The sequence below is a fragment of the Alligator sinensis genome, unplaced genomic scaffold, assembly GCF_000455745.1.
Source record: "Alligator sinensis unplaced genomic scaffold, ASM45574v1 scaffold173_5, whole genome shotgun sequence".
Taxonomy (NCBI): domain Eukaryota; kingdom Metazoa; phylum Chordata; order Crocodylia; family Alligatoridae; genus Alligator; species Alligator sinensis.
In genome coordinates, this window is record NW_005842198.1 from 795413 (window position 1) to 809051 (window position 13639).

General features: G+C 45.9%; 1 protein-coding gene across 9 annotated transcripts in view; it reads right to left on the bottom strand.

Moving 5' to 3' along the window:
* Positions 1-13639, bottom strand: part of RPGRIP1L (RPGRIP1 like) — a 171872-nt gene that overhangs the window by 147616 nt on the left and 10617 nt on the right. For 7 of the 9 annotated variants that reach the window (XM_025207532.1, XM_006026573.3, XM_025207531.1 and 4 more), the window contains exons 2-3: positions 8462-8553; positions 4162-4306 (exon numbers count right to left, since the gene is read on the bottom strand). In XM_025207532.1, the coding sequence (XP_025063317.1) occupies positions 4162-4306; positions 8462-8546 (230 nt within the window). In that variant the 5' untranslated portion in view covers positions 8547-8553. Of the gene's footprint in view, positions 1-3823; positions 3973-4161; positions 4307-8389; positions 8554-13639 lie in introns of those variants that run through there. The other 2 variants (XM_025207533.1, XM_025207534.1) reach the window with 2 other exon arrangements.

Genomic DNA, 13639 nt, shown 5'->3' on the forward strand with positions numbered 1-13639 from the left:
CGCTTGCCCAGCTGGGGCGGTGTGGGGGGTGGGATGCAGGCACGGCTCACTCCGGGCAGAAGGGTGCAAGCAGCAGCAGGGCATAGCCTCCACCCCCAGTACTGCTGTGCTGACATCCTGTGCCTGGCCATGCCAACTGGCAAGTGGTGGCAGTGACAATTCTCCTGTGTGGGCTGGCAAGCAGCAGCAGGGCAGAGTCCCCACTCCAAGTGATGATGAGGGTGCAGCAGTGCTGGGAACGGGGACTATGCCCTGCTGCCGCTTGCCTAGCCAGGGCAGGGAGGGGGGAGAGGGCGGCGATATAGGCGCAGCTCACTCTGGGCCTAAGAGGGCAAGCGGCAACAGGGCATAGCCCTAGCATCAGCACTTGGAGCGGAGGCTTTGCCCTGCCACCACTTGCCCAGCCGGTGCAGGATGTGGGTGTGGCAGCACTGGGAGCGAGGACTATGCCCTCTGTCGCTTGCCCCCTCACCTGCAGGGAGCTGTGCCTGCATTCTGCCCCACTCTCTGCTCCAGGTGGGTAAACGGCAGCGGGGCAGAGTCCCCGCTCCCAGTGCTGCTGAGCCCACATCCCGCCCCCCTCCCTGAGTAACACTGCCCCCTGGCTTGGCTGGGCAGCTTGTCCCAGCCCCAGCCCCAGCCCCAATCCCTCCCTCCTTCCCTCCCCGCTCCCCCAACCCCAGCCAACTTACTAGTTGGAGGCAGCTGTGTTAGCTGCCTGTTTAGTCTATGGCTGAATATCCAAAGTGGCGCCAAATCTTTTGGATCTGATTCTGCCAAATCGAATTGGAATGGTGATTTGAATCTCCGAACTGAATCACTGTCCTCTGAATCGGCTGAATTCGAATCCAAAGCAAATACTTGCCATTTCGCACAGGCTGATTAATTAGTTTACTCTGTCTTAATAGCACTGCATGTGTAGACACCAAGACATTTACTACAGAGCTAATTAAACAACTGCAGTAAATGTCAGCAGGCCCGGATGACCTCCATCCATGGATGCTGAAAGAATTGACCAGTGTCATAGCTGAGCCGCTGGCACAGCTGTTCAAGCACTTCTTGTGCTCTGGTCAGGTCCCTGAGGACTGGAGAAGGGCCAATGTGGTGCCCATTTTCAGGAAAGGGAGAAGGGATGAGCCGGGTAACTTTAGACCAGTCAGTCTTACCTCTATTCCTGGGAAAATGCTAGAGAAAATAATCAAAGAACACATTTTTGCAGGCCCAGCAGGGGAAACGATACTGAGGGGAAACCAGCAACGGTTTGTCACAGGTAGATCCTGCCTAACAAACCTTGTAGCCTTCTATGACAAGGTCACAGACTGCCTGGACACGGGAGCTGAGGCTGATGTCATCTTCTTGGACTTTAGGAAGACCTTCGACACAGTTTCGCACCCTATCCTCATTGGGAAGCTAGCAGACTGTGGAGTGGATGCCTACATGGTCAGGTGGGTGGCCAACTGGCTTAGGGACAAGTTCACTGATGATACCAAGTTATGGGGCAAAGTTAGTACACCGGAGGGCAGGGAGCAGATTCAGGCTGACCTGGACAGGTTGGATCAATGGGCAGAGAGAAATAGGATGCAATTTAATAAAGATAAATGTAAGGTACTCCACCTGGGAAGGAGGAACCCCCAGCACACCTATAGGTTGGGGAGTGTCCTTCTCAGCAATTTGGAGGCAGAGAGGGATCTTGGAGTCATAAATGACTCCAAGATGAACATGAGCTGGCAGTGTAACGAGGCCATCAACAAGGCCAATCGCACCTTGTCATGCATTAGCAGGTGCATGACTAATAGAACAAAGGAGGTGATGCTCCCCCTCTATGCTGCATCGGTCAGGCCGCAGTTGGAGTACTGTGTCCAGTTTTGGGCGCTGCACTTCAAGAGGGATGCGGGGAATCTGGAGAGGGTCCAGAGGAGGGCCACTTGCATGATTATTTGTGATAGACCCTATGGGGGGAGGTTGAGAGAGCTGAATCTCTTCAGCCTTCACAAGAGACGGCTGAGGGGAGATCTTGTGGCCGCCTGTAAATTTATTAGGGGAGGTCAACGGGGAATAGGGGAAGCACTGTTTACTAAGGCGCCCCAGGGAGAGACTAGGAATAACAGGTGTAAACTAGTTGAGAGTGGATTTAGGTTAGATATTAGGAAGAAATTTTTCACAGTAAGGGTGGCCAGGATCTGGAATGGGCATCCAAGAGAGGTGATGCTATCACCTAGCTTGGAGGTCTTCAAGAGGAGGCTAGATAGTCACCTGGCTGGGGTCATCTGACCTTGGTCCTCTTTCCTGCCAGGGGCAGGGGGTCAGACATGATGATCCATTGTGGTCCCTTCCGACTCTACAATCTATGAATCTATGTCTTGTGTACTCATGCCTGCATTAATCAATAATGCCGAATAAAGTTACAGTGTGTGTGTGTGTGTGTGTGTGTGTGTGTGTGTGTGTGTGTGTGTGTATGCACACTGATGACTCTGAAAGCTTGGCAAGAACTACAAATGAAATTTAAATGACTAAATTAAAATAACAGTGCATCTTGCACAGGAATGCAAGATTGTGACTGGGTCCTTGCAAAATGAAGCCCAATTGATTTCATCTCCTGTGCTAATTGCAATTATACCCAATGTTTTATTATGCTAAACCATTCATAAATAACTGCATCTCCTTATGGGTCTGTATCCCCACTTGTTGACACATCCTCTGTTGATCAAAGCATATTTCTCAGAACAGGCATTCAATGTCTATTTGGGGTTTTGCAAATGTCTCCATAGACCATCACCGGTTTAGAATATTTTGGGTTCTGCCCCACTGTTAAAACAACTATCCCAAACAGTGTCCTGTAAGCAATGCCTCAAGGTATTCCATTCAGTCAATCAAGACCCATCCTCTATGAGTGAAGTGTAACCTCTGGACTGATCAAAAACAAGTTTTACAACTGGATGACCCAAAACAGGATCCAAGCAGTTAGCAATTGTAATATGATGGTCCCTCCCTACCTGTTTACACTTTAATCAACCAACTATCAAGGAGGAATGCTTTGAAGCTATACAACTAAAGAGTATAAGAACAAAACCACAGTTGGTGGCAAGATGTCTACTCAAGGAGAGAGAAAGAAATCACTGTAACATTGTAACCTGCACCTAACTGATCATTCTCAGTGATGGATCCACACCCAGTGAAGGCTGCAAAGACAGAAACCACTTCTTGCTTGCATTGGTGAGAGACACTATTGCAGCTAACATATACTAGGATTTTTGTGATAGCTCATTTACTGAATATTTGGAAGGAGCCTGTGTCTGTCATTTAGTTTTACAGCTCATTTGTGGTATAGTTATTAAGGGCTTTCTGTCATTAATTGAATGAGGTGTCATCTCAATCCTTAACTTTACTATGTTTGAATCCTGTTTTTGACTGGAACACATGCATATATACATACATGTATAGATGCATCCTAGATTTACCCATTTCTTTTTTTCTTATAAGCTACCTGGGTCTACTTTTTTCCCCATTTCTTCTCTCCTTCTGCTAGTATTCCCTTTAACTCCTCCATGATTTTATCTTCCATCACATTTTCACATGCATGCTGATTAGAGATCAATATTCACCTAGTAACTTATAATACCCGCCATCACAACAGCATGGGGAATCTTTATTTTTTTTCTACATCTCTTCTTTTACCAAACTTAGTTTTGGTCGGACTATGAGAAGGTTGTACTGGCTTCTGTTCGCTCTCCCCACTAACACTGCATGTGTTGATTGTTTCTTTTCAGTCCCTCCCTTCCTTAATTTCCCTTTCCCTCCCTCTTACCCCTTTTGGATTTTTCACCTCTGCTGTGTCAGAATTCCAGTAGTCCTGAAAGTCTTTTTCTATACCAGCAGGAGATCTCTATGTAGCTGGGAACTAGGTGTCACTCAAGAACTCTGCTTGCTGCTTTCAGGCACCATGTTCTGTTTCTAAGTGGAAAAAAGCTGAGTAGAGCAAGTTGAGAAAGCTGGATACATAGAGCACAGATGTGCCTATAAGTGTCCTGTGGGAAATGTTAGAAGAACTAAGGCATCCACTTTAAAAAGGTCTTTTTACACAACTTTAACTCAATGATAATTAAGGCTTCAAACACATAATCTCCCAATGTGATTTTGGCTTAAAAGAATAACATTTCAAACCTTTTAATTTTATCCTCTTGCTTTCGTGCATGTTGTTTAAGTAAAATGTTTTCATCATGTAACCGCAGGAATCGATCTTCTAGCTCCTCATGACTGACCCGAGATACAGCCTGCCGAGCCTTTACGTTCTGTGCAGCTGATGATTCTAACAAAGAAAAACAAGCCATACTAAACACTTGAAGACACATGGCTATCTTGAAATCTAAGATAATTTAAAAACAAGTTTGATGTAGTTTTGGATTCTTTATCTAAAGGAGTATATCTGCTAATTTTTATGTTTTTTATAAACATGTTTAATGTTCATAGGTTAATAGATGTAGGGTTGGAAGGGACCTGATCAGATCATCAAGTCTGACCCCCTGCCCTGGGCAGAAATGAATACTGGGCTCATATGACCCCTGGTAAGTTTAAGCTCATATGACACCAGCTAGGTAATTATCAAGCCTCCTTTTAAAGACCTCCAAGGTAGGAGCCAGCACCACTTCCCTTGGAAGCTGGTTCCAGACCCTGGCTGCCCTGACTGTGAAGTAGTGCCTCCTGATGTCTAACCTGAACCTACTCTCGATCAACTTGTGGCCATTATTCCTTGTTACTCCAGGAGGTGCTCGCGGGAACGGAGTTTCACCCATTACCCTCTGGTCCCCCCTGGTAAGTTTATAGACAGCTACCAGGTCCCCTCTCAGCCTTCTCTTATGAAGGCTGATCAGGTTCAAGTCCCGTAGCCTCTCTTTGTAGGGTCTGCCCTGGTGCCCCTGATCATGCAAGTGGCCCTTCTTTGGCCCCTCTTGATGCTGGCCACATCCCTCCTGAAGTGCGGTGCCCAGAACTAGACGCAGTACTCCAACTGTGGCCTGACCAGTGTCGTAGAGAGGGGGAGGATCACCTTCTTGGACCTGCTCACGATGCATCTCTGGATACATGACAAGGTGCGGTTAGCTTTATTGACCGCGTCCTCACGTTGGCAGCCCACGTAGAATTGATAATGACTCCAAGATCTCTTTCTGCCACTGTGCTTTTGAGAAGGAATTCCCAACCCTATAAGTATGCTCCTGGTTCTTTCCGCCCAAGTGCAGCACCCTGCACTTGTCACTATTGAATCCCAACCTAGCTACATTCACCCACCCCTGTAACCTGTCCAGGTCCAGGTGTACCCTGTCTCTCCCTTCTAGCGTGCCCACCTCGTCCCAAATCTTGGTGTCGTTGTAGCAAAACCCCGTTTTTCTTTTTTTAAAATGTATTTTAAAATGCATTACCTCCCCTTCCCCAACCATTTCTGACTTTTTCTCTCCCTCTCTATTCCCTATAGGTAAGTGTAAGTAAGCTAAGATGTAGGATAAGTTTTAACATTTTATTTTAGGTAGTAAGTTTTATTTTTCTCTCCCCTCTTTGCAAATAAGTTCCCTGCTTTTTTTATATTGATACCCACTGTTTTATAAGTGATAATTATTATGTTTGTACTGCTTTTATATTGTGTGATTACTGTTTTAGGCCTATATATGTAAGTTAGCATAAGTCATGTCAAGTTTCCATTTTGTATGTCAAGCCTGCATCTTGTGTCCTTTGCCCAGGCATCCCCTGTGTTGCAACTGTATGATTCATGTACCCCTCCCATGTAAATTGGTTCCCGGATGAATGAGAGTGATTGGGAATGACTGAAATACAATGGTAGCAGGCCTCTACTGAATGGCTTGTAACGACCAGGACATCACTTCTCATTGATTCATCCAGGAACCACGGACCTCACCCAGGAACGGAGACAAGAACCCAGCATTTGAAAGACAAAAGACCCTGCAGAACCAGCAACTCTACCATTGTACCCCACCATTACAGACACCCAAAACTGCATATCCCTGCATGGAGCACACGTGCTCAGTACGCCAGGGGCTGACCCTTGCCTGGGCATGTCTCCTGTCACTAGGGTCACACAAGGTCTGCCCCTATAAAAAGGGGCAGTGAAGACAGACCCAGTGGGATGTCCTCTCCATCTGGACCAGCACCATGCCACACCACCTATCTACCCAGAGGCCCTGCTGGTGATCCCCCTCTGGACAACACCTACTGGACAAGGACCCCTTTCCAGCCTGGATAGGTAGCTATCACCCCCCACCCTCTCTTCAATCAAGGACTTGGACTCTGCTTCTCTTCCCTACCTGGACTCCAACCCTTCCAGGGTCTCTTTCTCCTGCTGCCATTGTGAGTGCGTGTGAACCAATAACTTCATGGGGCTGGGTACTGTGTTGTCTGTCTAATAAAACTGTTATTTGGACCCCTAAGTTGGGTTTTGCTTTACTATGGTTTGGCCCTGCTCCAATCCCTGCTCCTCGCCCCTCTAACTTTTGTCTTATTTCTCCCTCTCATGCTTCTGGCTCACTGCCACCTCCAACACCTGTCCTGAGCTCCTCTCTGCCTCCAAACCCCGTTTTTTTGCCACTGCCTTATCCCTGCTGCCTTTTCCTTTTCCCCTGAGCAACCAGGTTTCTGCCTCAGTTTCTTTCCTGGCTGTCTCCTCCTTGCCACCACTTATCTGCCCCCCGCCAAATCTCAACTGTCTGCCTCAGTTTCCAGCCCCAGTCTACCTTCAGTAAACCCAAGCCTCAGTTCCTCAGCCAGCTTCTCTGTAGTCCACCGGTTCTAATCCTGGTTCTGGCAACTTTCACTCCCTACACTTTAACTCTCTCTCTCTCTCTCTCTCACCTGAACCTTTCCCCAAGTATCCCAGGTACCCCAAGCACACACACACATACCATACCATCCAAGTTAGGAACTTACCTGTGTGTATGTATAGGTGGAGTGTGTGTGTGTGTGTATGTATATATATGTCATTGTGTGCATGATATACAAATTAGTGATCGGTGTCTAACTTTTGGGGTGTATAGAGTATGTGCTTGAATTGATGATAGGTATGCATGTGCCTAGGCTGGTTTGGATGTGTATGTGCCTGAGCTGGTAGTGTGTGTGTGTGTGTGTGTATATCAAACTGATTTGTGTGTTTGTATATGTGCAATTGTGTCACACCCTCCTGTCTAACAGCGCAATATTGAGATCCTGAGAGTTGGCCTGACCCCACAGGGCAACATCATCGGCAAATTTGAACAGAGCGCTTTTCTTCCCCTTGTCCAAGCCGCTAATAAGGAATTGAACAGTATGGGCCCGAGGACAGAGCCCTGGGGTACTCCATTGCCCACATCCCTCCAAATCAAATATGATCCATCTACCACCACTCTCTGGGTGCGGCCCGCTAGCCAATTTGTGACCCATCTGACTATGTAGGCATCAATGCCACAGTCACCTAGCTTTTTAATGAGAATGTGGTGGGAGAGAGTGTTAAAGGCCTTCCTGAAGTCCAGAAAGACTACATCTACTGCAACACCTGTGTCCAATGTTTTGTGACCTGATCATAGAAGGCTATCAGGTTGGTCTGACAGGACCTGCCCCTAATGAACCCATCCTCATTGCCCTTGAGCATCATCCCCACGGCTGGTCCCGCATAGAAGTGCTCCTGGATAATTTTCTCAAAGAGCTTCCCAGGGACCGAAATAAGACTAGTGCGCCTATAGTTGCCGGGGTCCTCCCTTTTTTGAAAATGGGGACCACACTGGCCTTCTTCCAGTCTTCTGGCACCTGGCCAGAGCACCATGAGTGCTCGTAAAGCTGTGCCAGGGGCCCTGCGATGACCCCTGCCAATTCTCTCAGCACGCTGGGGTGGAGAGCGTCTGGACCTGCTGATTTGGACACGTCCAGCCCCTCCAGAAGTTCCCTAACTCAGTCCTCCCTGGCTGAGTCTCCCCTGAGTCCATCCTGAATCCCAGTGGGGGGAGATGTCCCAGTTCCTGTATTCTTTTCCTTTCATAAAGAAACAACGATCTTTTCAAATAACTAGACAAAAATTATTAATTTAATGAAACCCAGTAAATTCACTCCTGTATAGCAAATGAGTAGACTGTTGCATGTATGCTGGTCCAATTCTAAAAAAAAAGCCAAGTATTTCCAGTTCCTGTTTAGTTCAGTGTGCCTTGTCTTACTCCTACTGAAGTTAGTGAAAAAAATGTTTTCAATGTATGTAGAAAATTAATCAGTGGGATTTTCAGGTGCTCAGAATCTTGTAATTCCTCTATCGGTAACAATATCGACAAAGAATAGAACTCTATATTTTCTCTTATTTTTTGAATTTAACACAAATAATTAATGCTATATGAACTTAGATTTTGTATACAAGAATTCCAGAAACCTTTTTTAGAAGGAACCTAAAGAAGCCACTGATGAAAGTTTGTAGCTGTAATATACAACAGCTGGTGCAAACCTTGTAATCCTTCGATTCCAGCTAGATTTAAATCTACATCTCTCACAGGTAGGTCTCCTGCAGTTTCATCAGCTGGAGCAGACATGGTTTATCTGTGGATAACAAAATTCAAATGAAATCCTTTTCCATTTGTAACATAAACTGTGAAATGAGAAAAGAATCATAATTACATCATATAAAAAGGATAAAAAGGTAATGACAGATTCACTGTAATGATAGAATCATTACACTATTGTAAATCCTCGTGCCCCAAACATATGACTCAGGGGACATTATAATATTACAACTACAACTAAAAGTTTGTGTCACATTTAAGCATAGGGCAAACACATATTCCTTTCTACAGTACAGTACCTATATTTTATTTTTAAAATGGATATAGATTAAGCATTTTTTTAACTGTCTTTTGTAAAGAACATAAGAAAAAACAATGAAGCCTCTAGGTAAGCATCAGTCTTCCTAGTGCCTGGCATCAGGTGCCCCAGGAACATTTAGTGAATCAAAGAATGTCTTGGAAAAATCTTAGAGACTGAACTACAAACAGCAGTATTTATTGCTGGCTGACAATACTGTGACAATAGTGTCTATCCATAACCCATAAACAAATGGCTCTCGGAACATTTATTTCACGTTCACCAAAATTTTTTTCTAATTTTCTTCTGACAGTAAAGCTTTATCCCAGAAATAAGTCTTCTTATGTACTGTATTTACTTGAATATAAACAGAGGGGGTTTTCCCTAATTAGCATGGGGAAAAAAGTTCTCCCTCTTACATTTGCATACAAGAAAAGCTCATTAAACATATTGTCCATCATTAAATCGCTGCCAAAAGCAGCATGTGCTCAGTAATGGAAATCAACTATGAAGCTGATTAAATGCAGACAACACTGAGCATAAAACACATGGCCCACACCGGACAAACATACTGATAGGAACCTGTGGGGCAGAGTTGTGCTGCTACACAGCACATCCACAGGTGGTGGATAGTGGAATGACCTTCAAGGAAGGTTAGCTGTGAAATAAGCAGGGGTAACTCTGACGAATTAGCAGTTGCAGACCAAGCAGCAGGAGCACCATCAGGATGTGGCAAAGACAGCAGGTGGCAATGGTTTTCTTCCTGAAAAGCTACATATATCTTTTGATGGTGCTGTGACATGATGAGTACAGGTTGTCAGTATAATAAACCTGCCCAATCCCCAGCTATGGGTCTACAAGTCCTCAGTGGCACAGCAGGCGGAAAAAGATGTTAGAATCTCAAGAGCTGAGAAGGCAGATAAAGGCTGCAGCAGAATGAGATCCCCAGTTGTCTTGGTCTCTTTGCCATTGGATCAAGGTCCCTTTCTGTCAAAAGCCATCTGGAAGCTCATGTGCAGCAGCTTCTCCACAATAAAAAAAGTCATGCACAGGCATCTTCCAGGCCAACACATTCCTCAAGACTTTTAGTGACCAGCTAATGGTGATGGGAGCAGGATTGTGAGGTCTGGAAGCTCCTAGTCATGTACTCGCATAAAGGCAAGTTACAAGAAAGTCATCTAGCACTTTGATGAGACAGGAGTGCAGCAGCTATCATTATAACTGTGACTGAGCAGCTCTCTTCAGGATCCTCTCTGCTCACCCCATATGGGTAGGGGACTAGAAAAGGTGCCCTAACCATTGCCTGTCAAATTTTGTATTTCTTCCTGACTAGATAACCATGTCCAGTGGGATCATCTTTACTGCGGTCGAAAATACCAGTGAAGACACCATTATTTTCAGGACCTGGACAATCAGGATCCTCATGGACAATGCTAATAGTGAATGCCTAGAGCACTATACTGCAATCATGGCCCAACAACTCAGGCGACACAAAAATTGATGTAGCTGCCCTGAGCAAGACCCAGTGAGCAGGAGATGGGCAAGAGCTCAAAGACCATGGAGGCAGCTATACCTTCTTTTGGAAGGGTAAACGGGAAGGAGAATACCCACTTCACTAAGTTAGTTTTGCCATTAAGAGTGAGCTCATAAACCAAATCAATGAGTTCCCTATTGGAATTAATGAGTGCCTCATTACTCTCCATCTTAAACTGGCAGGGAGCCAATATGCCTCTATCATCAGTGTGTATGCCCTGACTCTTGACACCACCAATGAAACCAAGGAGGAATTCTACGCCAACCATGACCAACTTCTTTTGACATTCCGGAGGGAAACAGACCTATTTTTCTCAGTGACAGAGTTGGAAGGGACTCTAACCTTGTAACAAGAAGCCCCTTCTTGCCTACACCCCATTTTGTGCATTTCTTTTTCCTTCTAAGTACTGGCAGAGACCTAGCACTGCATGGGTGTGGCAAGGCTCAGAGCAAGCCAGAGAGCCGATGTGTAGGACACTTTCTGTAGGAGAAACCTACAAACTACATCTACATATCAGTTGAGCTAAGTGTCACTAAAGAAAACAAAAGAACTAATATATCCACTTAAAAGCAAAGCCCGTAAGAGACAAGACAAGCCAAGGTGCAGTGAAAACATGACTGTAAATATATCCTGGTGAACACATTCCCCCTTTGATTAAAACCTATTTCCCAACAAAAACTTCCCATATCTGTCTAAAGTTTAAGCTAAATCAGTCTACTACAGCTAACCTAACTCACTGTCCCTAGTGTCTGATCCTCACTACCGCCCATTTGCAGTTATTGATTAAGGTATATTTCATCTGTCTCATCTTTACCCTGGTAGTCTTTATTTTATATTTTATACCTTTTAACAAATGTAGTTTTCTTTAAAGTCATACCTTGTATTACTAGAACTATTATTGTAAGAATGCATTGGAATTGTAATCACTGGAATTGCATTGCTGCATTGGGGCTGGTTTCTTGAATGAATGGGAGCAAATCTGAGTGAATGATTAAGTAAGAGGTAGAATCAGCTGTGGTTACAAGTTAACGAGCAGCAGTTAACAGCTCTGATCACAGACTAGCAGGAAGAAGGTATTCAGTTTGAGCTGATCACTGGAGACTAATTCCTGGAACTAAGCATGCACCTTATTGACTGTAACCCATGACAATACAGCCATTAAGTCCGTAAGTGAAGGGTGGATTTCCGAAACTGCACCATCAGGTAGAACCCCAGTGACTGTGACTGACAGCTGTCATGCACTACTCAAGACCCACGTGGGACAGCGACCTCTGGATTGAGCAACCATGATGCTGGGGGGATCACACAAGTCTGCCAGAAAGGGATAAAAGGCAGTGAACATGACCCTCAGTGGTGCCCTCTCATCCAGCACTCGACCTACTGAGACAGAACGACAAGCAGACGAACCCCTTCTGGAGAAGATATCGCCCTGGAGGAAGCTGACCATCGACAACAGACTCCAGTGCCCCGGACAGGTATAAACCAACATCGGTGCTACACTACTATTGCAGCAGTTGTGTCTGTGAGTGAGTGAGTGAGTGAGTGAGTGAGTGTTAAGGTGGTCAGTACCCCTCATAACTGAAAGTTTACATTTATGATTTTATTGGTAACTTCACATCCCGTACAATAAATTAGAATTTATTATGATCCCGTGAGTTGGTCCTTTGTAGCCAACAACCTTTGGAATGGAATCACTGGCAAGGAAGGAGTAGGAAAGGTCAACCCATTGGTATCCTCCTCTTGACCAAATGCGTGGAACATGGACTCACCAACACCCTGCTCCACCACAGAAACGGGCACAGAATGTCACGGCAACACTCATGATGTAAGCATTGGCACCTGACTATGTTGGCATCCGTGCCCAGGATTGCAAAGATGTCCTCATCACCTAAGCTATGCTGGGAGCTGATGATCACTGGACTGATCACTGACCCAGCTGCTCAGTGATGTCATCCAAACTGGCTCCCAAAACATGGCTGTAGCAAAAGCAATGCCAACAGAAGATCAATGTTGAAGGAGCCAAGGAGCCAAGCAAGCGAAAACTCTTCCACCATTGCCTCAATGAAAAACTGGTGTATTCCAATCAACAACAATGGGAAAATGCCAACAGCATGTGGGGTGCTCTCAAGGCCACCGTCATCAGTGCTCGTGAAGAGACACTTTGATTCTCTACCAGGAAATATCAAGAATAGTTTGATGAGAACGACTGGGACATCCAAGAGCTGATCAATCGCAAGTGCAAGGCCTTTTGTGGCTGGCAAAATGACACCATCTCCAAGCAAAAGAAATTGAATCTCCAACAAGCCAAGGCAGAGGTTCAAAGGCAGACATGTGATATGAAGAACAAATGGTGGGAAGACAAGGCTAAGGAGATTCAACATCTGGCTGACATCCATGATTTGCACAGCTTCTTCCCCCCACCAAAGCCATCTACAGTCTGAGCACTAAGGGACTGTAACAGGGAACGCTGGCGCTATTACTGGAGAGCGGTGTAGCCCTTTAAGGGCAAAGTCTTTATATCATGGACAGCCAGCAGAGCAGGGGTTAAAGGGCAGTCCTGTTGTCAGGTCAGCTGACTGGGGCCTCACGTGACCAAAAGAGGGCTCAGAACAGAGCTACATAAGCCTTGGGATCAAGCCAGTCAAGGAAGCCAGCTCTGAGAGTCACAGAGTGTGGAACTCCTGACAGCAGCATGGCAGATCTGGGAACAAGAAAGAGCTACCCAGAGAAAGAGAGAAAGGGAGAGGGAAAGGGAAAAGAAAAGTGAGAGGGACACTTGTTAAGCACATAAGTGGCCTTCATTTTTATGTTAAGACTGGTGGTTTGGGTTGGGACTAAGGGGCAGTATACAGAGGTCCCATTACTGTCCTAGGGGCATGTGATTGTCTTGGGCCCTGCTGGGGCAGGTTCATGGCTGAGTGGAGCAGTGGGCCTGGCCTATGGGACCAGCCAAAGTAGAGGAGTGGAAGCTGGGAAGACTAAAGTCCCAACAAAAAAAGGAAGTCCTGGAGTGGCCTGGAGACAAAGGGACATGTATTCTACCTGACTGGTGACTCAAAATCTGCGAGGCATGGGGCATGGTGTAGGAAGGGATGGAGCCATGCAAATACCCGTAAGGCAGGGGTAGGCAATTATTTTGGCTGGAGGGCCACTTAACGAGTTTTGGTGACCTGTCGAGGGTCATATGGGTAGCTCCGCCCCCTGGTTGCCAGCTTGAGACCAGAAGTCCGACCCTCTAACCCCCGATTTTTGCCACCAGAAGTACTTCCCTCTTGCCCCCTGGAAATACTT